This window comes from Perca flavescens, chromosome 6 (assembly GCF_004354835.1).
Source record: "Perca flavescens isolate YP-PL-M2 chromosome 6, PFLA_1.0, whole genome shotgun sequence".
NCBI lineage: Eukaryota > Metazoa > Chordata > Actinopteri > Perciformes > Percidae > Perca > Perca flavescens.
In genome coordinates, this window is record NC_041336.1 from 18,383,253 (window position 1) to 18,410,869 (window position 27,617).

General features: G+C 41.5%; 2 protein-coding genes across 3 annotated transcripts; both read right to left on the reverse strand.

The window, feature by feature from the left end:
- Nucleotides 1-1,981: 1,981 nt before the first annotated feature.
- On the reverse strand, nt 1,982-12,333 carry pklr (pyruvate kinase L/R). Its single transcript, XM_028580146.1, has 12 exons — nt 11,289-12,333; nt 10,880-11,044; nt 10,160-10,251; nt 9,909-10,040; nt 8,559-8,745; nt 7,941-8,214; nt 6,540-6,690; nt 5,628-5,780; nt 5,340-5,506; nt 2,900-2,966; nt 2,404-2,519; nt 1,982-2,191 (listed from the first exon to the last, which is right to left on the reverse strand). The coding sequence occupies exons 2-12, from the start codon at nt 11,016-11,018 to the stop codon at nt 2,086-2,088; spliced, it is 1,584 nt and encodes a 527-aa protein (XP_028435947.1). The 5' UTR covers nt 11,019-11,044; nt 11,289-12,333; the 3' UTR covers nt 1,982-2,085.
- A 2,548-nt stretch (nt 12,334-14,881) lies between these two features.
- Nucleotides 14,882-20,898, reverse strand: cyp11c1 (cytochrome P450, family 11, subfamily C, polypeptide 1). Of its 2 annotated transcripts, none has more exons than XM_028580147.1 (9): nt 20,566-20,898; nt 20,189-20,344; nt 19,012-19,226; nt 17,711-17,914; nt 17,381-17,562; nt 17,113-17,279; nt 16,297-16,375; nt 15,998-16,213; nt 14,882-15,262 (listed from the first exon to the last, which is right to left on the reverse strand). In XM_028580147.1, the coding sequence occupies exons 1-9, from the start codon at nt 20,796-20,798 to the stop codon at nt 15,152-15,154; spliced, it is 1,563 nt and encodes a 520-aa protein (XP_028435948.1). In that variant the 5' UTR covers nt 20,799-20,898; the 3' UTR covers nt 14,882-15,151. The 2 variants fall into 2 exon arrangements, with proteins under 2 accessions (XP_028435948.1, XP_028435951.1); XM_028580150.1 differs by having other exon boundaries at nt 20,189-20,288; nt 20,566-20,798.
- Nucleotides 20,899-27,617: the final 6,719 nt, after the last annotated feature.

Consider the following 27,617-nt stretch of genomic DNA (forward strand, 5'->3'; position numbering starts at 1 on the left):
AATCTAGCCCATGATTTCACGGAATACGCGGCATTTTGTCATTACACTATCCGAGCGGAAAAGCACTCATCGTGATGGAAGGCGCGCCGAAATGTTGCCTGTCCGTGACAAAAGCGCTCAGACAGCCATAGACAACCGGCTCTTCAACAACAGGGCGATAATGTAAAACTAATGCCGGAATTAACCTGGTCAGGTGTTCAGAGTCTGACGCCCGAAATCTTCTGTTCTCTCATCAGCATCTGCTGCCATCAATTCCCACTTCTGTCGACTTTCAATGACATTGTGTCCAGACTAGGGATACGGCGCTGTCCTTTTCCCCTTGATGGCACTGAAGACAGATCAAAATGCTCTAGATTTCTCCAATGTAAAACGGTGCGCTGTGCTCAATTCAAAAGCCCCCCTCCGTAAAACAACAACTTGTTGAGCGTTTAAGGTGGCAGCTCCTTCGTAGACTGCTCGGATCCGATGGACTCCAGCTTAAAGCTGACATTCACTTCTCACTCCAATACTCAGAGGTCGAGCTGGCACGTCCACAGAGGCGGGCATCGCATGCAAATGGAATATTAAATAAATAAACGGCATATAAAGGTCTGGCTCTAATCGGCCTGTTACCATGGCATCCGCATCCCCATCATACGTCCCCCAAGGCCGCATGCCTAGCCGGCGCAAGACGCACGCATTCCTCGCAGGTACAGGTCGCGCGTCATCCTCTCTCTCACCAATACAGCGAGGGATCGCGTAATGGAGAGCGATGATGAAATGTATCTAAACCTCGGCAAAAGAGCAGGTCTTCATAAGAAGAGTGACAAGTAAAGAAAAACTGAATGGAAAGACATGAGAGAATAGTACAATGCAATAGGATTAGTTAATAAAAAGCTGTAGAGTCCAAAATAATGTGATGATAGCTAAAGCTCAATTCTTTTAAATGCTATACTTCTGTGTAATAATACATGTTCCTATCAGACCTCATATATAATAGTTAATTGAAAAAAACTACAAATCCCAGCCAAGTTTTCTGTTAATTACAATTAGTAATGTCAGAGCTGAGAATAACAAAAAGCAGCATACTTTAAAATCCAGTCATGGAAAGTAGCTAAGTTTACTCAAGAGCCTCTTACATACAAATTTAGTTTTAATTTGGCAATTTGACAGCTGTATTAACTAGTTACTTTGCAGATTTTAAATACACATAACATATGATCAACTTATAGCCTAAAATATGATGCATTTTAAAGATCAATTCATCCAACAGTATATCAATTAGCATCAACTCAACCTGCTACAACATTAAATTATCGCCGACATATTGTTGCCAACACGTGTTCTGAAAGATACATTCATACACCCACATATTTGCCTAACTTTGAATGTGGATGTTATGGACAAAAAGAGAATAGGTAATCTAGGAGGATTTAAGGCACTTATAGGAACTGGAAAGGAAGGAGGAAGCCTGCAGAAGAAATTCAAGGACGTCATCAGATATGAGAAAGCCCCATGAGGAACAGATATAATTAGTTTACAAGAGAACAGTAGGAAGATATTGGCATCTGGGTCATCTCAGTGGACAAAAGGATGTGGTTCAATACCCGTCATCTCTACATCTCCCGGCACAGCTCATACTAGCCAAAAGAATTGTGCCGTCACAGAGATAAGATCAGGATATGGACAGGAATAAAGGCCTTATCTTCAATTTCGTTAAAGGCTACCAATAATGATATGCTGAAACAATGGCAGGCAAAGAGACCATGTTCATTTTCAATTCAATATTACTCCCACAAATAACAGATTAAAAGAACATGGCTCAATTATTGAAGCATAGTAGAACAGTGTGTTAAACTTAATGATTCAAGTTTTATTTTGGGGGGAGTCATCGCTTTCAAGACACGCTAAACACAAATTCAACATTCATGAGAACAGTTCCAGTGTTTTCCTACCATAACCTTGAGTTTAAATAACACTGATGATGCTGCCAAAACGCTTTTGTTAAAAAGTAGCGGTGGTTATTGTTTTATTTAAAGGGGTGGTTATCATCACATTTATACGTCAGCATGTCAGTTGGATTTATAGTCAGGGAAGGTCAGATTGTTATGGGACATTGACTGCCCTCATAATGTTAGTGTGACCGGAGCCTGGGATCCAGCCTGTTACGACTATCACCATGTCGCCCGACTTGAAGAATCCTCTTGCTTTCCCTGAGGAGGTGGATGGAAAGAAACAGAGGCAGGTGTATGAGTAAGACAGTATCATAGCATATAAATGAGCAGGCTAATTGAGGCATATACAATCCCCACACACACACACACACACACACACACACACACACACACACACACACACACACACACACACACACACACACACACACACAAACACACAAACACACAAACACACACACACACACACCCTATGTCCATGCCAAAGTTGACCCTGTTGTCTACATCATCGGCCCAGACGGGAGCAGGCAGAGGGTGGAAGAGGACAGGAAACACTCCTCTTAACAGCTGAGACTGACGGGCCACCTGAGGCATATGACAGAGACATGCTAATTTCAAGGTTTTGTTACATTACAGTGAATATAATAACTACAAATTGTTTGGCATAAATAAATTACCATATTTTTTAACTGCTTGTGGATGGTGTTACATGTCCTGCAGTGCGCTATGATCACGTTTTAAAGTAACTGTCCGATAAAACACACTAGGTAAAATATTACATATAAATACGCTCGGTCAGTCAAACCAATCTGACATCTTTAGTGCTGCTGTCATCATTTACAACAACAGACAGTGAGAGCATATACTGACTGTCACACACTGTTCATTTATGAAAAGTGTGTCAACAACAAAGTTGTGTTTCAGGCAAGACAAATGCACTGCTGGTTCATAGAGCCAGACTATACCTGAGGGCTTCTGGTGATGGAAATAATAGGACATCGAGGGCGGTACCTGGACAGGAGATGTGCCGCCCTGGAGAGACAATGATGGCACAATAGATAAGTGACAAATTAAAAAGGAAACAATAAACATAAAGTGTCATAGTTTAATGTTGTTCCAGCTGCCAGAACAGCTTGCTCCTTGTTATATATTCTACTGAAGGGATGAACACATTCTTTTAAAACATATTCCCTCCGATGATGGTGGTGGAGTCCTACATGTCGTCCTTGCCATAGATCTACTAAATGCATATGTCACTTTAGTCACTGCTCCTATTGAGACACTTGTCAGTTGAGCAGTTTTTGTGACACAAGCTTCTGCCATCAAAATAATGAACACTCTCAATATCCCATTTTGGCCATGCTAGCGGCATGTCAGTCGATGCTTAATGTTGGTCCACCACTTTGTTCCAGACTGAAACATCTCAACAACTTCAGGATGAAATGCCGTGGAATTTGGTACAGATGGTCATGCTCCTCACAGGGTGAAATGTAATCACTTTGGTGATCCCTTTACTTTTCATCTTGCACAATCATGTCAGTTCATCCAATTCTTCAAATTCCCATCTACTCCGCAAATGTGAGCATGCTTAAACACTGAACTAAGACTTTCAACGTGGTAAACATTGTTCCTGTTAAACATCAGCATGTTTGCTTTGTCATTGTGAGCACCTTAGTCTACATCATCAGCATTCAGCTCAAAGCACTGCTGTGCCTAAGTACAGCCTCACAGAGCTGATAGCATCTCTGTAGACTCTTAGTATTGTTTTATTGCAACCTTGATAAAAAAAAATCAAGGTCAGCTATGTCCGCTCAGTCTTTTTATACATGTCACCATGCATTATAGGATGTTTATTTCTTAATTGTATCATGAAGTGCGCCTGTATGGAATTTGCATTTGTTATGTTTTTTGTTTCATTTGTTCATTTTAATTTGTCCCCTTCTGTATGTGGTGCCTGTGTACATAGAAATGAGTCGGTGATTTAAAAATATGCATTCCCATGTTTAGTATATCCATACCGTATGTGTGTGCAGAGTATAGAAATCAGTATTTTTGGTAGGGGAATCAGTAAATACACAAAAAAGGAGAATACAATACACATAGTGAATATAAAACTCTACTTTAAGGATGCTAAAGCAGAGAACAGTACTGTAATATTAAATCTGTAGCTTTGCTCTGGGTTAAAACAATATACTTTGTTGCTACAGCCTTTATAGAGAGCCGAAGTCACGCCCTTCTACTTCCGGTCCATGGGGCCTATCTTTCGAAAAAATATGAATGGGAGTGAAGGGGAGAGGAAAATTATTTTTTTATCCTGTTTGAATTGAGCCATGGATTACAAATATGATTTTTGTCAATTTAAAAGGTAATTTTTCAACCAAAGAAAGTCTCCGTTTATTGTTAAACTGTTGAAGTATAAGACTGTGAAAATACGTAATTAGAAAGACTACACACTTCAATGTCGCATGGATGACGTCTCGCTGAAGCTACGATGTCTGTGTGTATCGTACCGGGGATGTAACGTTACTCAAATGAGTAGAGGATCTTGCTTGTTCTTTTGCTTATCTGCTGAAAACACTTCACTGAATAAAACACATCAGGTAATATAATGTTACATGTAATGTGTTGTGGAACAGAGCTAAGCTAGCTAGCGAGCAAGTTGAGCATCAAGAAAGGTGACGTAAATTGTGTGAGACGAGAGATGTAGTTCACTGAGCGGTTTCGCAAAAAACTAAGTGGTCATATGACAAACCTACGGCTAACTGAGACTTTCTTCGGTTGAAAAATTATTTTAAATTGACAAACATCATATCTGTAATCCATGGCTCAATTCAAACAGGATAAAAATAATTATTTGCGTCACTACCGTTCATATTTTTTCCGAATTAAGGTCCAATAAGGTCCACCAGAAGGGGAGGCACGTTGCCTCTCTATAGAGCCTGCATGTCTGTATTTCTGGCCAGTGACATATTTACTCAGTTCTAACTCTTCCACGAATGAGTCTATAAGTCTACAGTATGTGCATGCTTTTGGGTGTATAAAAAGCCAGCCAAGTATCCTAGGAAATACATTCATATTGTATGACTCAGCACTTTAAGATATGTGCCCAATGCCACTGTTTAGTGGTAATGCAGAAAGTGCCCTATATTGTGGAAGGTTACAGTGTGCAGGTTGGGGTAGTGGATGGGTGTGTAGAGCGACTGACTTTCATGCAGGAAACTTGAGTTTGCGTCCTGTTGCAAACCTTTTATTCACGTTCACCTTTTTATCAACAGTAATCCCAATCTCTCTCTAACCTTAAAGGAATTGTTTGACGTTTTGGGAAATATGCTTATTCACTTTCTTGCAGAGAGTTAGGTGAGAAGATCGATACTACTCTTATGGTGATATGTTTGGTATACACACCTGCCGCTGGTGGTGAGGACTATGATGGCCCCTGCACAGCACTTGAAGGAGGACTCTACAGCTCCGATGGCTGTGACCTCTGTGGGGTCAGAGGAGAGAGGAGTGAGGCGACGCAACTCCTCAAACAGCTGCTGGTGGAAAATGGCCGCCTCTGCCTCCCTACAGATCTAAGAGACAGAGACAGAGGGAGAGGGTGTGGGGGAGACAGAGGGGGAGAGCATTTTCAGAGGACACTACTATAAGACAGATGTAACAGAATGGACATCATGCACACACAGAGACACGCACCGAGTGCATCATTACGACTGCCTCCACAGGAAACAGTCCCTTGGCGGTCTCCCCAGATAACATTACGCAGTCGGCTCCATCCAGCACGGCGTTGGCCACATCACTGCCCTCTGCTCTGGTTGGCCGTGGGTGGGCCACCATGCTCTCAAGCATCTACAAACACATTACACACACAAACCCACATTCCCATTAGTCTTTTAACCACAGCCAACATGTCTCTGGCACGGTAAAAGGGATTAGATCAATTAATCCATTAAAAACAAGCCACTTTGTATGTCAATTCTTGTCCAAGATGAGAAAGTAATGTGCGGCAAACAGGCTTTAGGGAGAGAAGGAAGAGAGGGGGTAATGGCTTTGTGGATGGTTAGACAATATTGGAGGAGAAATGAGAGATCATTTAGACTGAGGCAGACAATGCCAGATCATCATTCACATGCTGGAGACTTTGTATCATATGTCAACAAGCAAGGCAGACAGTTGGAAAATGAGACTGCTTGCAGAGTTGCCTGAAAGACTACATTTTTGTAGTAGTTAAGAAGCTGCTTGTTAATGCTGATAAGCATTACAGTATGTGTGGGTGATTTTTGTGGGCTCAGGTCTCGAGTAGCAAACCTGCTATAATGCTGTCACTCTGAGTCAGGAGCTGTAGCATAAACAAGACATAGCACTGTGACTAAACATGGCTGCAGGAGTATGCGTGTGTGTGCGTGTGCGAGTGAGTGTGTAGGCCTAACATGAGAGGGGTGTGAAAGAGAGGAAATGCGTGTGCCTTTTGATTATGGTGTGTGTGCAAGGTTAATGTGTGCCTGTTAGATTTTAATGGTAGTTTACTATTTCATTGGATAACACTGTTTGAGTCTAAATCTGCACATTTTATCATTACGCCTGCATGCATGCGTGTTCCTTCCTGACCTGTGTGGCACAGATGACGGGCTTGCCGGCAGAGTTACAGCGTCCAATCATCATCTTCTGTGCGATGAAGACTTTCTCCGCTGGGATCTCGATCCCCAGGTCGCCCCTGGCAACCATCACACCGTCGCTCTCAGCCAGGATCTCCTCAAAGCTGACAGATTAGCGGAGGGATGAGGAAACAAAGGATTGAGAGTTTAGTATAAAAATAAGGGAGTTGGAAAATAGCACAAAAACAGGAGTGTGAAGGGATGAAGAAGCAGAGGCAGGAACACGATGGCGATACGGTTTGTTTCTGATGCTTTATTATACAAATGCAGGTCTTGATCTGCAAAAACAGGATTTTGCTCACAGCTTCTGGTTCTTGGAAACATATTGAGCAGTGTTGCATTGTGATCTAAATCCCACATCATCTGGACAAAAAAGTGTGAGCAATGCAAACGAGAATAAATGCAGATTTAAAGGTCCCATATTATGCACATTTTTATGTTCATACTTGTATATTGGGTTTCTACTAGAACATGTGTACATGCTTTTATGTAAAAAAAACAATAAAAAAAAACATTTTTCTCATATTGTCTCTCTGAATAAACCTATATTCACTTTGTGTCTGAAATGCTCCGTTTTAGAGGCTGTCTATTTAAGCCCCCCCTCTCGAAAAAGCCCTGTCTGCTCTGATGGGTCAGTGTTTCCAGGTCTTCCACATCTGTGCTCTTGGCATCTCTGCACCATCATTGCAGCCAGGGAAAGACTGTAACAGCACTGTAGCGACAGCACTCTACCTATGTTTAGTATAGTTGTGACATCATAACCGTACGGAAGTCCTAACTGCTTGTTTAAAGGCACCATATTTGAATACGGGCTGTGTGCATTTCTCTGTGGATTGAGCGTATTGATACTTTCACAATATCTATACAGCACCTTCACCTGCTTCATAATCAAAAAAAGACATGGAAATCTCACTTTACAATACATGACCTTTAAGAAAAAAATACAGCCGCAGGAGACATAAAATACGCCAAATATTGATACAGAGCATCAAAATGTAATCTTTATGATCCAATCTAAAAAAAAAAATCCCATTTAAATCAGAGCCATAGTTAACACTGTCAGCAGCTAGAGAGCAGCAGGAGGTAGCGAGAGATGAGTAATGGAGATGACAAAGCTGTGACATAAATTGTGTCAGATATATTAAGTGGCAGCTATAACTCACGCAGACAGCCACACAGATCACTTATCATAGATGTGTAACATCCAGAGCCGACATGTGTCCATCCATCACTGACTGCTGGCTGTCCACAGGAGGTGGATTTCAAAGTCAGCCTCATTATGAAACTGTCACTGCCTCCAGCTACTCAAAATAACGGCCTTAATGGTTTTCTCTCAGTATTTTCCTTGACTCACTTCTGAACCCCTTGTCGGCTTTCCACCTTGCTGATCACTTTGATGTCTCGTCCGTGTGCCCCCAGAACTCGCCGCACATCTTTGACATCCTGGGCAGAGCGGATGAAGCTGGCAAACACCATGTCTACACCCTGGGCTACCCCAAACCTTAGGTCGGCCTCGTCTCGCTCGCTGACTGCCTGCAGGCCGATGAGGTCGCAGCCAGGGAGATTAACGCCTTTACGACTGCACAGCAGCCCACCGGCCTCCACCACCGCATCCACCCAGTCAGGTCCTGCAGACGAGGAGGAGTTAATTAAATTATCCTCAGAGTTGTGGATAACCCTGAATTGAGGACAGCCAAAACTACATTTCTTTGTAAAGATTTTGTTGATAAAGGAGTCTTAACCAGACTGGATCTCTTTGAAGGAGAAGGAGAAGGAGTTATGAAGAAAGGTTCTTAAAATGTATTTGGGATTTCTTAAATTATAATCCTAATTTCAACCCTAACTCTAGGTGACCCACAATCTTTTCATTGGTTTTTCAGCTAAGTGAGACAGAATGACAGACAGAGACGTCACTATGTGGTCTTTTGTACATTCATGCTTAAAGTCAACTTAATTAATTCATCGGTATTACCGGTTTCTAGTACTTTGAGTCCAATGAGGCCATCATCAATGTAGATCTTGCTTCCCTTCTCGAGGACTTTGGGCAGGCTGGGGTAGTCCACCCAGATAATCTTCCCGTCTGTTTTGTCTTTGTCACACTCTGCTGTCACCACACGGACATGGCTGCCCTTTACCAGCTCCACCTCCTCCTCCACTTTCTACACACACAAACACAAAGGAAAGAAATTCGGATCGTTGTCTTTAAATAAATATCATTGTCATCTCTATTATCAACACATTTTTTAAAAGACAAAGATTACTTAATAGTCAATTTGTTAAACCAAGTAACGTATTAAATAGCATTTTGATGTCAACGCACGTCTTGACAAATGCATGGAAGGTGTCATGTGTTTAGGTGAAACCTGTGGAGCAAGTATGGAGTTTCTTCCAAGTATTGTTTTAAGCTACTGTGTTTGGAGGAACAGGTCTACACACAATAGATTTACAAGCTGTTGTTTAAACCAACAAACTCAGACATTTGTTAATCTGTAATTCATGCTCTGCGATTATCCTAAATTAATATATTCTCCAGTGGCATGTAAGAATTACAGAATATTAATCCAAGTTTTGATGTTGTAATCTATATAGTACACTGAAGTACCTCTATCTGTTGGGGCTCATGCAATAAAATAATGATGATCAAATATTTGGCTTTCTCATCCTGGGAGAGAACCTTCCTAAATTTGCTTTGCAAAACCACAACCTGCATCTGAGCCGGGCTAAAGTAGTTCAGGTAATTCACATGAGAGGTTCTGAGTGCCGGTGATGGTGATAACATAACAGTCTTTAACTGTACAGGGTTATAATTGTCCCACACATATGTCAACTGCTTTCTACCAATAATTTGTAATAAGTTGTCTTATTGTTATAAAAAGTAACATTTTCATGTGCGATTTATATAATAAAAGATTTATGTGTGTATATCGATACAGTATTGCCACAGAAAATATTGCGATACTATGCTGTATCGATTTCCCCACCCCTACTAAACCAACATTAGAAGAGACACAACAAGTCAGCGTGCAGCTTGCTCATCATGCAGAGCATTTTGTAAGCTTATCAAGGCATTAAGTGGTTTCCAAGAGCTCTGAGTTATTTGTTCAGCAAAGCAGACGGCATGTGATAGCAACACAAAGAACAAGATGATGAAAAAGCAAATGAGGACACAACCACTTGTTTTACCAAAGAAAAAGTAAGTAACAACCTGTAAAAAATGATGATACAAAGCAGTCAACATATTTTCAGCTCCTCTTGCAGCTGACTGAATGTGACAGATTGATAAGGTTCAGACTGTTTGATAAATTAAGTGTAACATGTTTACCCCTTTCACTAATCCGGTGCGAATCTCTGGACCCTTCGTATCCAAGGCGATGGCAACCGGCCGATAATACAAGGGATCAGAGGTAATCGTCTCCACCGCTTCTCGGATGTTTTTGATGGTTTCACCGTGGTACTGACATAGAAGGAGACGGACAGAGAATCAATACATGACTGAAGGAAAGCCTAATAACTACATGCATGTATAAGTACTTTAATTGTGAGAAATGGTACACAGGAAAGTACTGCACATACTTCATGTGATCCATGAGAGAAATTTAGACGAGCAATATTCATTCCTGCCTTGACCATCTCGTGGAGTTTGGGGATCGATCGGGATGCAGGACCTGAAAGGAACAGAAGTAAGAGAAAGGATATTTCACATTAAAACTAAACAATTTGAATTTTAATACGTTTGTCAGGCAAAATGACCAAAGATCACTGATTCCAGCTTCTCAAATGTGACAATTTGCTTATTTTCTGTGTTTACTGTGACAGTGAACTGCATATCTTTGGGTTTTGGACTGAAAAACTAAGCAATTTAAATATGTCAACTTGTGTTCTGGAAAATTGTGATGGTCCCTTATTCCACATTTTCCTTCTATTTTATTGGCCAAGAAATTAATTGGATTACATTGAAATATAACTTTGTTGGTCAATCTATCTGCTACTTCTTCACTTTGGATACGAGCCCTTCATTCGGTAGTATTTGTGAGGAATTACAGGCGATATCTGGAGAGTCAGAGCTAACTAAGCAGCAATCTGTATATTGTATTTCTTTCTAATTGTTCTCTTTTTTTGTGGGCATAAGTAAAGCGGAGAGCTCCCCCAGCCAAGAATCAAACCCTGCCAATACACTGGAGGCCACCCAGCACCCAGGAGCTGACAGACTTTCAAGGATGACAGGCTACAACAGTTAGAAGAAAACAAACTTGAAACTGAGACTGGCTGTCTGCGACCAGTTGTCACACTCACCAATGGTGCAGATTATGCTGGTGTTGCGCGCTGTGATTGGCTCCTGGTCGATGTTCAGCAGACAGAGATGCTCCAGGAAGGTGTCAGCCATGCTGGCATCCAGCTGCTGGCGTTGGATGAAAGAGTCCGGCAGTGTCATCACATCGGAGTAGCGCCTGATGCGAGCTGTAGCGACATAGAAAGGTTGTCAGCGGGTAAGGTCAGTCATTAAACTGTCATCTCCACCTGTGAATACAAATGAACTAAACACCTCAAACTAAGAAAAGTAAATGATGTAAATGATGAGGAAGAACATCAACACTTCTATCCAGTATGTGTTATGAGCAGAGATGAAAATGGCAGCTATCAAACAAACAATTTTTTATGTACAGTGACAGCAGTGGAGTAGGTACGCACAAAAACATGGCACCTGTGTATGTGGGCGGGGCAGCCAGGTGATGGGGAAAGGAGGGAAAGTCTGTGGGCCAGACTTACAACTCGTAAAGCCTTTTAACACCCAGTGACACCATTCGTCCCCACTGCTGCATGAAACCAGAGAGTACAAACCGGTAAACGGAGCCATCGTCTTTCATGCAATGCATTGTGGTACCTGGTTGAGGGCTTTGAGCCAGTACGATGGCATCCATTTTAAAGGATGTCACAATCAGTCAAGCCTGCATTTTCTGCCACCACAGGGGAGGAGAGAGTACAAGGACGAGAGCCTGACAGACAAGTTTGCTGCTAAAGGCACAACAGGGGCGATGAGGTGAGGACAAGGGAAAGAGGGAGAAAGGAGGGTGGGCTGGAGGGTGAGGTGAGGAGAGGAGGAATCTGACAAAGACGATTTCTATAGATCTATAAAGTGGGGTTAAGAAAAGCTCAATTTTGTGTTGTGTTTTGGGTTTTTTTGCACTGCCTGTCACAATGTTAAGACCTTGATTACCAACATCATTTAATGAGTTTAATGTTTTAATTGTGTGCAATAAATTAAAGCCCTCTGTGGAGAATGGGCATGCAGGAACACAGAAGGACAACTCTCGAGGTCTGCAGAGGAAACTCAGTGATGGAAATGGTGACTTTTGCAGGAATAATGTGAACATGCACAGCTCCTCCATCCAATGGATTCAGTAGCTGTCAGTGTTTCTTTCTCTTTGTGTCTTTTTCTCTCTCTCCACCTTCCTGTGACCCAGTTCTGCCGCACCGCTGCACACATCATTACGTGTCCCACTGAGACTCTCCTCAGACACATCCCAGTGCATGAAAATACATGCACACACACATACTGTACATAGATGCAGCTATTTACCTGTTACTGAAAGGCTGACTATAAATAAAGCAGGTCAAAAATCAGTCGAGAGACAGCTTTTATAACTGATAAGAGTTTACCCAGGTGACGGGTGTGGCCTGTTTGCAGGTCACATTGCTGCATGAACGCAGGTCAGTGGGCATGTGTGCAATCGATCGGTGAACTCAAGGTGAGATCTGACAAACAACACAGTGGTGCCTGGGTAATATACAGTGATAAAACAATTATATATTGCATAACCACAGATATTGGAAAATGACAAATTATTAATCACTAAGATACACCAAATTAACTGCACACAAAGTGCCTTTGTCCTTACAGTTCACTTTAACAGTTAATCCAGGTAAATCAGTTCCTCAAAGGCCACCTTTGAATTTTTAATCATGCTTAAGTTCTAGGATAATGTACAAAATGTAGAACCCAAAATACAAAAAAAAATCATTGGTCCACTTACCCATATTCATAAAACTATCAATTTTTAATAAGATCCAAATTCACAATGCAGTTCCTCCTCCTCTATTTGTTTATTTAATTTTTTATCCTGTAATTCTTCTATATTTTTTTCCTCTGCCTTTATCCTAGTCCGTGCTCAGGTCGTGCACTTCCATTCTCCAAGTCTTGTGAATTGTCCTGAACAAGCCTGGTTGAGTCTCTTTGCTTCATTTTCACGCTCTGACCCCTCTGCTGCCCCCTTATCTCTCCTCCCACTCAGACCATTTGGAGTGAGGCCACTGCTTGCAACAGACGGATGATTTTGGATGAATTAGTAGCCAGACTGAGCCAATGTGATGCTAAAAATGGATGTCACAGTGATGACACTAAACTATCAGGGTGCACTGCAAGACAAAGTGATACATTGCTGCAGATTATGAAACCCTAACCGGTAAGACTATTGACCCCAAACCAGACACAAAATATCTTTGCAGTACTTTCCACATGATTATTTGTGCTGAAGCGATTTGTTGATTAAGCTAATTACATTCCTCAACAATTGACAAAAGTCATTCATCTAGGTAAAATGACCAATAGTTGCTCTTTCCAGCTTCTAAAATGTGGGGAATTGTTTCTTTTCTCTGTTTTATATTGTTGCGAAACCTTTGGTTTTGGACAATACAAGACAGTTTCTTTTTCATTACTTTCTATCTTTTTTTAGACCTTACAATTTATCAGTTGACTCTAAAAAAACAACAAGATTAATTAATAATAATACAAAATTGTTTCCTACTTTCTAATAAAAAAAGTCAATCATCTATAATCAATAATAATCATAATAATAATGTTAATAAGTCAGTAATAAATGGTTCTTACAATAATTTAAGTCAGGAGTTATAAATGTTAAGTTATTATGTATTAATTTTGGCCCAGATTGCCTGCAGCGAAGCTCAGAGGTCAAACAGCCCTTGTGAAGAATCCACATGATGAAATAAAGAGCTAAAAAGAAAGTCATAATTTAGAAGAATTCATCAACTGCAACCTGGCAACCCAAAAGTAGTTTTATTAATGGCCATAACCAATCTACTATCTATCAAAGTAAGTTATTTAATAACTATTAATTATAAGCTATTTTACCCTTTTCATGTTTTCATGTCTATTTGTTGAAAGTATAGAGAGTTAACACCTACCGAAGTCAAATTCCTTGTGTATGTAAGTATACTTGGCCAACAAAACTGATTCTGATTCCGATTCTGATCAAAGGCAGACTTAAGAGAACCTGTATACCTTTTTAGGTTAGAAAAACATATTACCAGAAGCATACTTTGCACTCACCCACTGCAGCTTGCTGTTTTATTGGACCACACACAAACCTGTCTTAGAGAACAGGGGACTGATAACGGCTGATGTTATTTAAGTATGAGACTTTGACAAATGAGGTGGCACATAGAAATAAGGTGGCACATAGAAATGATGTGTCTTTCCACTCAGTGACGCAGTTCACTCAAAGTTTCTTAGAGTGCACAAAGGAAGTCATACATGAACCCAGGCAGACAGAGGGTGTAAATCGTTAGCCAAAGGACAAACAGACCTTTGTTCCTGGGTTGACTAGAGAAACCCTGCAGCCCTCTGCTCTGTGTGGCACACACCTAGTATGATAAATGACTAATAATAGCACTGCACATAATTACCAGACTGTAGTGAAGGTCGCTTTCACGCATGGAGACATAATATGATACTGATATATAAGTTAAATTTGCAACACTTTAAATATTAAAATACAGGGGCCAGGTAGCAGTATGCCTATTAGTATTAACACTTTCACATTTTAGTCATTTTATGGAGGTTGTCAGCAAACAATTGACAAAAGTGGGAAAAGTGGAGTGATCAATATCTGGCGGAGCGAAAGCAATAAACAGCAGGAAAGATTTTCAGCTAAAAATAAATAAATAACAAAGAATGTAACATAAACAGCAGGGTACAGAAACATTTGTTGGCACACTGCATACAAACACAGTACAGACACAGTATGGAGCAAGATTGTAAAGTTTAGATCTTTAGAAAGGAAACGACCAACCTGTTGGATGCACGAAGCAGGCCAAGTGAGGACTGAGTGGTGACCATAGACTGTAAATATTAACAGTCTATGGTGGTAAGGATGGACAAGCGTGTAAATGAATGTGTTGGTGTGTATTTTAGCGCCATCTGGTGGACAGCAGCGTTAATGATTTAACAATAATGAATGAATTGATTTTGCAAGCTTGCCACAATGAAAAAAACAGGAGGAGGAAAGTATACTTTATTCATCAGCATTATGAATTCTTGAATTTCTTGTTGTACAGTTTATGAGAATGCAAAAAAAGCTCAGTATAAGCTTCAGTGAGTATCATCAGACATTTATGGTTGTTATGTTGGGAGACTAAAACAGGCTAAATTGTGTGATTAAACATGCCAAATGTTGATGACTCACTTCTGTGTGTGTGTGTGTGTGTGTGTGTGTGTGTGTGTGTGTGTGTGTGTGTGTGTGTGTGTGTGTGTGTGTGTGTGTGTGTGTGTCAGAGTTTCCTGAAAGTGATCCTTGGCGGAGTCTCGGGCTGGAGGATGAGGGTGCATGTGGTTTTAATGTCTTCTGAGGATGACACGCTGAGATGGAAGCTCAGCAGGATCTAGACAGAGAGGGAGCAGAAACAAGAAGGGAGGATAAAGTGAGGCGGTGGGTGGGTGGGGGAGGGGGGTGATAGGGTGTGAAGACCGAGTGAAACATATTATATATAATACAACACAGATTAAAACAGAGGTTCTGAACCTTTTTGGTTTATGACCCCTTACAGTTAAGCAGTCTCTAGTTGGGGCTCCTCGTTACATTTCAGATGAGTTGTCAACACATCCCCCAAAAAGACATTCTTTCTCTAAACTTCTCTATGATTTAATTTAAAATAAAAGATAAAAAACTGTTTAAACTAACCCAAAGAGGTAAAATGATCCAATTTATTAGAGAAAAGTCTGAGAAATGAATACAAATTCTCTTTCTCCCATCCATCCTCTCATGACCCTTCAGATTCATCTTGTGGCTCTTTGGAAGGGCCCGAGCCCTTGCTTGGTAACCACTGGAATAAACTGTATACTGTGTGTGTATATATACATTAGGCCTATAACCAGCTAAAACAGTGAACTGCTGCTTGTGCATTCCTTACTTTTACCTATAATAGAGTATTTTAACATTGTGGTCTGGTACTTTTACTTAGGTAAAGGGTCTGAATACTTCATCCTGCTCAGCAGACACAGATTAAGCTTCTCTAATCTTCTGTCCGCCTTTTCTTCCCTATGACTCAACATTTCCAACTCTTTTCCTTCCTCTTGCATCACATCCTTTCCCCCTTCTCTTGTCTGCCAATACTCACATGCATGAGCAAGAGCTGCATCTCGTTCTCAGCAATCCTCCTCCCGACACACTGCCTCGCACCAAACCCAAACGCCAGAGAGCGAAACCCCCCTGGCCCCTCTCCTCTTTGGCCTTCCTCTCTGCTGCTACCCCACCGGCCGGGGTCAAAGCGCAGTGGATCCTCAAACACTTCCGCACTTCTTCCCAGGGGGTAGAGACAGGCCTGGACCATCGTCTGAGGAGAGAGTTGATGTCCGTCAAACACACTGAAAATAGTTGTAGCACTGAATGTGCCACAGTCACAGTGTGATCACTCACCCCAGCAGGAACATGGTAATTCTGAAGAACAATATCTTTGATCGGATAGCGCTGCACTGTAGTTCCCACCGGATATAACCTGACACAACCCAAAACATACACATATGCACACACACACAAACAGATATACATTTTTTAGATGTTATCTTTGACTTTCAATGTACATACTGGCCATTTAAGTACAGTAGGCTACCAAAAAAAGTCACATATAACACACTGAACTAATTATGGCCCTGATACAGGCTTTAACTGAACTCCTTGAACATGTCTTAACATAACTAAAATATGTTAATGTCAAATGCTTTCAATAAATTAATTGGAGAAAAAAATAAATAAAAAATCGAAGACATTTCAAAATTAAATCACGATCAGGGGTGAATCGAGATCGCGATTTTATAACGATTTATCGTGCAGGCCTACTGTGGACCATCCCGACTCAAGTTTTCAGCCATATCACACAGTCTTCATCAGCTGATAGAGTCTGATCAGTTGGCATGGAGATGGGTCTGTTAATATGGAAGCTCTGAAAGCCTTGGAAAAGTTAATAAATAGACCTTGAGTTGGAATTGTTATGTCGAACTACTGTTTCCAAGGTCAAGAATGAACTTTCATGCTTAACTTTTCGCTAAGCTAATACAGATGAGAGCTTTCTAAAAGTGCTATGGGAAAAAAATCATACTGAGCTCACATGGCAACAGATCCAACAGGGTAAATACACAATGCAGAGATGGTGCAAAGTGCGTGGGTCTATGTAGGTGGCCTACAAATAGGTTAATCAGGTCATGAGCAGATGTATGTGCCTTGAGTATTATGTACCTAAGAATCTCCTTGATTAGGCCTTTCAGTAATGGCGCCCCCTGCAGGGCTTTCTGAGGATCACGACCAGCCTGTGCCCACGACGTCCTCACCTGCTGCCTCACCCTCTCCTGCACCTCCGGGTTACGGCCCAGCTCAAACAGAGCAAACTGGAGGGGCACCGCTGTCTGCAGAGATGACGGTGATGAGAGGTGACATGGAATCAGTTAGGGTGAGATATACAAATACAGGCCAAAGAAAACACACACACACACACACACACACACACCGTGTCGACCCCTCCTGCCATCAACTCAGTGATGTTGGCTTTGATGAGGTCCAAGGATAGCTGCCCTTTCTCCATGAGTTGGCCCAGAACCCCGGTGTACTGGCCTCCAGCTGTTCCAGCCTCAGACCCCTGAGCTTGGGAGGAAGACAGACGCTGGCACCCCTTCTGGATCCTCGCCTCCGCTAGAAGAAGATCAGGACAGGATGACAGAGTCAGAGTGTAAGATGGGAGTCGTTAAGGTGGATAATGGAACAGATTAAAGAGAGTTAGATGAACTAGATCCATTACTCCCTGCCAAAGGAGTCCAATAAATGTGTTTAGTCTGCCTACCGTGGCTGCAGATGTGGTCCCATGCACTGGCGTGCTGGGTCCACAGGGGAGCGCCGATGCGGAGCAGCAGGCGAGGGGGCAGGTAGAGGAGAGGAGGGGTTGTTGCCAGCATTCGCTCCACGGCCCAGATAAACTTCTGGGACTCCATTGAGGGAGATGAGGAGAAGAGGCCAATACGCTCCCCGTAGATCACATGGCAACTGGCTACAGGGGGGAAGGAGAAGGTGAGGTTGTATAGGTGGGTGAGGGTGAGAGTTAACAATAATAGTTTTCAAGGTTTCAGGTTTTTATTTTTTCATTTTAAAAGGGCCATATGGGTTGAGTATATTCTAAAATGAAACACAAAAAAGTCTATGTCTGTGACAACAAGAAAATATTGTGTAAACTGTGTTTTTCAAATCTAGCTCCTCTTTTTATCTGAGTGCATTTGTTGCCTCAGAGGAACTGCCTCTCCACCACCAGGCATCCACCACCTATCAGACACGCTTGTATTATATTAAATTCACATCACTAACTGAAATAGTTTCTTGCATGTCTATTCCTATCCCGGCTTAGCACCTGGCTTCGAGTGTTGTCGTCCATAGGAGCAGACTAGCATGTCTCAAAGTCATCAACTTCCCCGCCCCCTTCACTCTCTGTCATATACACGCGCATGCGCACGCGCACGCACACACACACACACACACACACACACACACACACACACAGGCTCATGAAAGGAGCAGACCTGGGGAAAGAATGCTGAAGCTTTGATCATATTTGCTGCAGTTTCTATTTATAAAGGTGCGTTCTCCTTGACCTCCTACATGTAGCCTATAATATGTTAACAACAGGTTAAAATGAGTTTGGTTTTAATAAGAGCTTAGACTATTTTGAATTAAAAAACAGAAAGAGCGAAGCAGTAAGATGTTAAAGGTGATGTTCCTGCAGACTGTATAATTCCTCTGAAGTGAGACTCCATCACAGCCTCTTCAACAAGCGTGACTCAACTCAAAGAGCTAATAGGGTGAATGAGAGACTGTCAAAAGAGGAAGGTGACATTAATCCATACTCTCCCCTCCCCCAGGACTTCAATGTCAATCATTGCTGGATGAAAAGGAGACAGTTATGTCCCCATTAAACCCTGGTCCTTTACATTTAACAAATTTTTCCTGGATATAAAAGGGTCCAGAATATTATACCGATGATGTGTATGTGTATTAATAAAACAGGAATTCATTTAGACTCCAACTGTGCAATCACACACAAGAATACACAACGAAACCACAGGTCAAAAATCACTGAGGATGATGACCTCAGACCTTCCAGTGCGAAGCGGAAGAGGTCAGGACTGGGATCCATAGTCAGACTGCGCTTCCCCTCCTCGCCTCTCCCCTCCCTCTCCACTCTGGCCCGCAGCATCTGACAGAAATCCATTGCAACCTCATCAAGCAGGGGGAGAAAGCGCTTCACGGGCGCACTCATCATCACCTCCTTGTTGAGCAGTAGACGGTCAGCTCGCCACTCCTCACCGTTCCTGTGGAGAGAAGATTTGGAGTGAGGCATGGAAGTCAACCTGCTTCACCTCTGCTCAGTCATTGTGAAGCAAATAAACTGGGTTGGAAAGAAAACTACCTTTCTCAAGCAGATGTGCTCTTCCGTTACTTAAATATTCGTAAAGAAGAGGTGCTGTGTCTGTTTCCCTATCAATTTGTGTTTCCCTTGGCTAACAAAGCCCTAACCACGAACATGTCTCTTCTGTGATACTTAACATCTACCCAACTTAACCTTTACCTGTCCAGTTATTTCTGCAACGTTTAGCCAAAACCTACTGGATCCAGTAGGTTTCAAAACCATGGGCAGATTACTAGACGATGAGCCCATGGGCACAGACGTGTAAAAGGCCCCCACACCTCCTAAGTAGAAGGAAAAATCCCAGACTCAAAGTGACACAAAACAACACAAATCTCCTGGCTGCATCGTTTGTAATTGTTATGTGTCTCTTTGTGATAATTTTTTACTGGAATTGGCAGATTTTTCTATAAACAAAAACTCATGATCATCAATCAGAATAATTTGAAAGGTGCTACAATCACAATAGTAGTCTACATATAAGAGCTTTAAAAAGCTACACGGACAAGAGTATAGCTGAATACTTTCCACAACTGATTGAATGACCCCAAAAATGATTGGATGCACTTATACAAACACACACACACACAAAACTTGTTTCCCTCACTTAAGGGGACATTGCATTGACTTACACTCATGCAATCTTTCTCTGGAGACTTCCTGACGTCTTGAGACATCCTAACCTGAATCATAACCACTACATGCATAGCCTTGCCCATACACCCAACCAACCTAAAAATGTAATGACTTACATAGTGGAGACTTGAATTTTGTTCCCAACAAGGTAGGTGAGTCCCCACACCGTGACAGATTAATCAGATTCACATTATATCACCACAGCATGAGTTGTAAACAGGTCTTACTCACTTGAGGAAGACTCCCTTGCTGAGCTGGCGTGTCTCTCGGTGCGTTGCCCAGGGCTGCAGGGTCATCCGTCGGGGGTGCAGGCCCTCTGAGCGGAACAGCTCTGCAATGTCAGACGGCAACATGATGTTCACACTGCTGTGGGTGCCCACATGCTCCCTTCAAACACACACACACACACACACACACACACACACACACACACACACACACACACACACACACACACAAAAAGGTGTAAACTCATATGCACTATTGTTATATTATTATATTATATATATTATATTATTATTATTATTAATATATTGGAAAACCTTGATGATCAACACTTTCTCTCATCAATGCCACACTTAAGGTAATGACATCATCCCTCTATTTACCTGTAAATGGGGCCGAGGGCGTTGAAGGTCCTCTCCATGTGCTTGTGGAGCTGCCGGAAACGATCTTCTCTCCAGAACTTAACCAAGTTGACCCAGCCGCTCCTCCCTGTGTGAGGGATCTCCTCAAAGCTTCGCACTTGACCATCCAAACCCCTCTTTCTTACTCCAGCACTAGACACACAAGTGCCCTGTGCTCTGACACACACAGTCACTGGGATGTACATGCTCCTCATGGTCCAGGCAAGATGTGTTGGCCAGTCTCATCCAGAGTTGTGACACCGCTCGTCGTCTCTGCAGGACCGATTATTTCCCTCCTTCATCCTCAACCTCAAATCCTTGAGTGTGCTCTATATCGCTCTGATGAACTGATAGCAGACAATGATTAATGGATGTGAGGATCAGAGTTCAAGAGAATCACAACAGACTCCAAATGTCAGGCTGATCCAGAAAACACACACACACACACACACACACACACACACACACACACACACACACACACACACACACACACAGGCCAAAAAACGTGGGTCCAGCTGGTCAAAATGTTTTTATTATTTAGTTTAACAGTTTTTGCATTAAAGTTTTTCACACACAGCTAATAAACCAAAATTAAAAGGACCATGACTGCCTACTTATCCATTTGTAGGTAACTCTACAAGGTTTTATTGGTGAGTTCTTGGTCTCTGCTTTATAAAAAACTTTGATTAGGAAAGTGTAAAACTATTTACACACCACTATCACCTCAATGCAAACTAATCAATAAACTAATAACTTAAAACTTTGCTCACATACATTACATATACAGTTTATATATGGAAAGATTATTTATAAAAAGACAGTAAAACAATTTGAAGTACAAAATGAGTAATGTCATTACTTGAATTACATACTGTGAATGTGTGATAAATTTGAACGTGTTTCCCTGAGGTTCCTTAATTGTGAATAGATCACTCATTTGGATCTATAAACTAGCTAGTCATAATAATCTAGTAGCTTCTATATTATATAATACATAATATCATGAACTAATTAATATATTATTCATATTCATATTTAGCTCATCTCAAAGGCTATAACAAATAAAATTATCTGGCATATTATTATTTCTACATAAAAGACAAACAATAAGTACAAAAGCAAAGTCTGAATGACATGTTTGTGTAACAGAGATGATTGGACTGAGTTTGTAAGAGGTTGAAGCACTGTTTGTGTGTGAGCAGCAATCATGTATGAGGGTCCCCTGTGGTTCCCCTGTACTAACTCATTTAGAAGGCGGTGTACCGATCATCCCTGTGATCACATATTGATCACATTACTTTACAAGTGGCTGGTGTGGGAGTGGACGTCTTGCTGTGTGTCCTCCCTGTGAGCGCCGCTGTGCCGAAGCTGAGGCCTTGAAAGGCGCTCAGCAGGTTGAAGCCATCGTCCTTGGTTTTGGTTTCAGGATGAATGATCTTGGACAGCTCGTAGGGAAGCGACACTTTCCCGCCAACAGACCTCAGGTGGTTTGTGTCCTTGGGGCTCTAATCAGGAGGATAAAAAAACAGAAGAAAGAGAGAGTTGAAAGTGAAATGTGACAAAGGATAAGAACTTGATGATCATCATACATCATGACCATGCTACACAAACATACAGAATGGATAAGAAATATAAATACATTTGTAAAGTTCAGGCCTATTTGTTTTTGAAGGTTTGACAAAGTAAGGAACCTTTACCCAAAAAAAACACATACTTCCTCCTCCTGTATTTTGAATAGGGCTTTGTACAAAGCTGAATGGAACACAATTTTACATGACTCAGGCTTATAACTACAGAGTTACAGCCATTTAAATGAGTTTAATACAAATAAAATTATGGTGAAAAAGACATTTTGATATGTTAAATAAGTTATTTAAATTTGTTTGAAATCTGTTGGGAGTTATGGGAATGTAATCTTAAACAGGCAATCAAACTTGAAGCTTGGATGTTTTGTTTGAAAATTCACAATTTTGGAAAATCAGTATATGTGGAATTTATAACATCACACATCGAAAATTTCCCTGATCTCTTAATGAGACGTCCTGCTGACTGACAGACAAACTCGAGTAAAAACATAGATTATTATTTATTTTTTACCTCGTTCTATTACAAACACAAACACAGACCTCAGACAGCTCATATTTACTCCTGAAGTGAGCTCTCATAGCTGCTCTCTCTGCATTCTTCTGAGTGTTCATTGCTTCTCGGAGCTTTCTGTAAATACAGCAGACAAAAAAACAAATACACCTGACACATCTGAGACAGAATGTAATTAAAGCAACATCTCTGCCACAGCAGTGATTCAGGTTTGTGACTCAGAATTAACTCGTTTCATTTGAACATTTCAGTCTCTTCAAGCATGTTTGGCAGAGGTCAAGTGTTGGCTTGCAAATAACTTTCTCCAATTAAATGAGGATAAGACCGAGATGATTTTATTTGGAAATAGGGGTGTGTGGATGATGACTGCCTGGGTTTGTTTCCTGGGAAAAAACTGTCTAGCGTGAAGAACCTTGATGTCATTTTTGACTCTGACCGGCAAATTAATGCTGTCGTTAAGAACAGTTTCTTCCATCTTAGATCAATATCTAAATTGAAATCTATCCTTACTTTTGATGATATGGAGAAGGTTGTTCATGCCTTTGTGTCATCACGTTTGGATTACTGTAATGTTTTGTATCTGGGTGTGAGTCGGGTTTCTCTGTCCCGTTTGCAGCTCGTTCAGAACTCAGCTGCCAGACTTTTAACTGGTACTAAGAAGAGAGAACACATTACTCCGGTTTTAATGAAACTACATTGGTTACCCATATGATACAGAATCCATTACAAAGCACTGTTGTATGTTTTTAAGTCCCTGCATGGTCTAGCCCCTGAGTATGTAACTGATTTAATCAGCCAATGTCAATCCAGCAGATCTCTGCGATCAAATGATCAGTCACTTCTTGTAGTTCCACGAACGCGCTTAAAGTGTAAAGGTGATCGGGCTTTCTCTGTTGTAGCTCCTAGGCTTTGGAATGACCTTCCTCTGTCTGTAAAAACCTGTCCTTCTCTGGGGGTTTTTCAGAGTGCTCTTAAAACTCACTTATTTTCCTTAGCATTTGATAATGCTTTGTAAGTTGTTTGTTTTGTTTGTATTGTTTTTTTAAGTTTTTATGTTTTTATACCTTATGTACAGCACTTTGGTTCCACTTGTGGTTTTGAAAGTGCTTTATAAATAAAGTTGAGTTGAGTTGAGTTGAGTTGAACTGCCTTCTCTAATGAACGCAAACGGAAGCAGCTGCAGACGGTCCATCCATCAAAGCAGGTGTGGATTTTGTTGCCATAAAGTGTTTCAAATCATAGAGTAGGTCTTCCATTGGGGTCGACAGTATTTCTTTCTCGGATTAAAACTATATTTCACATGCAAGACAAATCAGTTTTCACATTTTCAACTAGGAATTAACTTCATCACATTCACATTTGTCTATAAAAGCGCACCTGCTGTGAATTAATGTGTTTAAATTGATTAGGAAAGTACTGAATTTCCATTTCATGCCACTCTACACTTCTACTCCACTACATTTTAGAGGGAAATATTGTACTTTTTACATACGTTCACATTTACATAAAAAAAATTAGCTTCATCTTGACCAACTACAATAATAAATCGTGCTTATACGTTATCATCTTTGATACTTTAAGTAAATTTAACAAATATTACTTACCTACTTTTACTTAAATAACATTTTCAATACAGGACTTTTACTTGTAATGAAGTATTTTACTGTGTGGGGGTAGACAGTTGAAACACCTTACAAAATTGGTGTTTTTCCACTACATGGTACCTGCTCGACTCAGCCCGACTCACCTTTTTTGGTTTTCCATTATGAAATAAAGTACCTGGTACCTCCCAACAGGTACTTTTTTTTAGTATCACCTCCGTCGAGGTTCCAAGTGACCAAAAGGTGACGTGAAAACCTGAAGACTACTGATTGGTCGGAGAGAATTGTCAATAATCACTGCATCATCATTGCTAGCAACAGACGGGGGTGTCCTGAACAAACCCGCCATTTTTAAATAGTTTAGCCAGCAGTGGTTTTTTTGCTGCCTCCAGCTTCTTTTGAAACAAAATTTGTCTTCTATTCTAAAATCAAAAACAACACACATTCGACATTCTGTATAGTGTGTCGCGTTAGGTCGTGAAAGCAGTTTCCTGCGGCGTAACTATGACGACCAGCCACGCTCACCTCACGCATGAGGCGGTACTAAATCTGCAATGGAAAAAGGAGGACGGGGCACCGCGCCGAGTCAAGCCAAGCCGAGTTGAGCAGGTACCATGTAGTGGAAAAACACCAGACCTTGTGTGCGCAAAAAGCTTGAGCTGTGGTTTTTGCTTCAGACATGCGTATTAGCATCCTCTTTGATTGTGGGAAATTTGAAATACTTGCTCTTCTCTAGTCCGAAGATTTCAGCAAAAGTTTTGTCTAAGGTCAGCTTTTCACTTCACCAGGTCTCATCCATATTGAATAGCTTCTCATCCTTACATAACTGTTAAAGTTAACTTACATTTCGTAAACCTTAAAGGTGCAGTAGGTAAGACTTATAAAACTAACTTTCTGTCATATTTGCTGAAACTGACCCTATGTTCGAGTAGAACTACATGAAGCAGGTAATAAAAAAAAAAAATCAGGCTCCTCTGGCTCCACCTACAGCCTGTAGTGCGATTTGCAAAAATCCACAGCTCCCTGTTCAGATGCACCAGTCGGTGCCAGGGGGGGGTGTCTAACTGCGTTTCAATCACTGCTCATGCACACGCATTCATTCTCCCTTGTGGGAGGAGGGGCTTAGGAGACAGTTTAGGGCTTTAGCAGAAAGGGGGGAGGGACTGAGAAGTTGTCGATGTTCACATTTTTTGGCTAAAACCTGGATCTTCACAATCCTATCTACAGAACCTTTCATCTGTGCTCTAAAAACTGACATATTGCATGACTTTGTATCATGTTATTGATTATTTATATTTTAGTAGACAAGTAAACAGGGTCAGCGGGTAATGTAGGCTTGGGTAGGCTTAAGTCTACCCAAATACTCAATCCTGCAAATATGGACAGGCAGCTATCCTTGGCACCGTATTGTGTCAATCCACGAGTTAATTCCCATATTACTCAAAGACATTGAATGCACCCTCATTGCCCACTTGAAGCACTACCGCTCTCTTGTCTGTTTGGTTTGGTTGTCATGGTAATCAAAGGCAGTTTCGGGAAAAAGGAATGGGTGATTTGGGAGTGGACTAAAAAAATAAGGGTGAGGCTATTTGCACCCCTGGTACAATTAGCAGTGTATGCTATTCGTACCCTGGTGCAATTAGAAATGAATGCTATTCATACCCCGCCGGTGCACACAGCAATGTGTTCTATTAATACCCCATCTGGTAGAAATATCAATGTATGCTATTTGCACCCCTGTGCATTTACAGTACCTTGGCATATATTTACACACAGTTATCCATACTGCTCATGTATTACACCTTTTTTGAGTATTATTGCCCTGACATTCTTACCCTAACCATAACCAATCCCACTCCTCCCTAACCAACCCAGCCAGAGCAGGCTTCCCCTACCACCCTGCAAAAACAACTTGCGCGCAAATTATCCAATCCAAAATGAAAAAAATAAGATCGCCTCACCAGGGAATCAAACTCCCAAACCAAAGCTCAGTGTTTTAACCACTCACCTATAAGTTCTTAACTGGATATCATACAACTGTTTACCACTTGTTGTCTTCAAGCCTTGGTTGCTAGGTAACCATACTGTATACAAAAAATAGGTACTAACTAACAAACTAACGATTGTATGCTTTCACTGAAGACAGAAAGTGCAACTGTAGTATCCATTTTCCGCTAGAAATTCAATTGTTATAAACTTTAGAGACAAAACTCTCCTAATATGCCAGTTTCTGCGGTCATGGAAGATGAACGTCCGCCATGATTTCGGTGCACGTGAGCAACGTGTTTTTGTTGTTACGTCACAGGGTGTGAATAGCTATTCGTACTGGGGTTGCAAATAGACACTCAAAATAATCAGGCTAGGCTACATAAAATATATTGATGACAATGTTGTAAATTATATAAGTCAACATTGAGTCTGCTACACGTGGAGAGTGACCTCAGAGCAGAAGACATAACTGACGCTTATGATGCCAAAAATAATTGCCGCGGGTCACATCACATCCTAGTTATGGCGTTTTTCCATAACATGGTACCTGCTCGACTGGCCTCGACACTACTCACCTTTTTTGGTTTTCCATTATGAAAAACAGTCCCTGGTACCTGCTACCGGCCGAGTAGAGCGGGTACTAGCAGTGGGTAAGCGCCATTAGAGGCAACGAGCGCATCCTTGGTTTTACCAAGGATCATGTGCATGCGGCCTAGGCTAGATGCAAATCTACCTCCCTCCCACATTAGCCTACCCAAACCTCCACCAAACCCGCCGTCTATGCAAGTAAAGGAAATCTTCTTTTCAGTCCCTAGTTTTGGTGTGGTAATGGAAAAGCAAGAAGTGTACCAACTGTACCTGGTCTACCCTATTGTTACTTTAGGCATGTTGTGTTTCTACATTGTGTGTCCACTTGCCTCTCCTTCTCCAGGTCCGCCTGGTACGAGCAGATGATTGATGGGTCTTTGGGCGGTGATGTTCGGAGAGGAGGGGTCCTCCCCAACCTGTTGCATCCTCCTCTTCCTCTCCCATCTCTGGCCCTCCTCTTCCTGCGTTTGGCACACAACTCCCTCTCCTTCACCCCCGACACACAGCTGGTCAGCTTTCTGATGGGCGTCCTCAGCGTCTTTTTTACTCTCACCACAGATTCCATGATGCACCAGAGCTCTCAGGACAGGAGGGAATGACCACACTGCTACTTCTTGGACAGACGTTTGGTGAATATATAAAGGTTTTCTCCTCCGCTCATGTTGTGTTGCTCTGACAGGACAAACTCAGGACACGCACAATCTTATGTCCTGTGGCGGCAATAACTCAAGCTGAGATCTGACAAGGACAAGGACG

What these genes read in the sequence shown, in the direction of transcription:
- pklr (XM_028580146.1), bottom strand. Translation starts at nt 11,018, where the DNA reads ATGACACTGCCGGACTCTTTCATCCAACGCCAGCAGCTGGATGCCAGC. An exon ending in GCACCGGATTAGTGAAAGGG is followed by an intron (nt 8,746 to 9,908) that starts GTAAACATGTTA and finishes TTGTGTGTGTAG; the next exon opens with AAAGTGGAGGAGGAGGTGGA. An exon ending in GTCCTCACCACCAGCGGCAG is followed by an intron (nt 2,967 to 5,339) that starts GTGTGTATACCA and finishes TTGTCTCTCCAG; the next exon opens with GGCGGCACATCTCCTGTCCA.
- cyp11c1 (XM_028580147.1), bottom strand. Translation starts at nt 20,798, where the DNA reads ATGAGGAGCATGTACATCCCAGTGACTGTGTGTGTCAGAGCACAGGGC. An exon ending in CTTCCGCTTCGCACTGGAAG is followed by an intron (nt 17,915 to 19,011) that starts GTCTGAGGTCAT and finishes TCCCCCCTGTAG; the next exon opens with CCAGTTGCCATGTGATCTAC. An exon ending in TGCAGCTCTTGCTCATGCAT is followed by an intron (nt 15,263 to 15,997) that starts GTGAGTATTGGC and finishes CTCTCTGTCTAG; the next exon opens with ATCCTGCTGAGCTTCCATCT.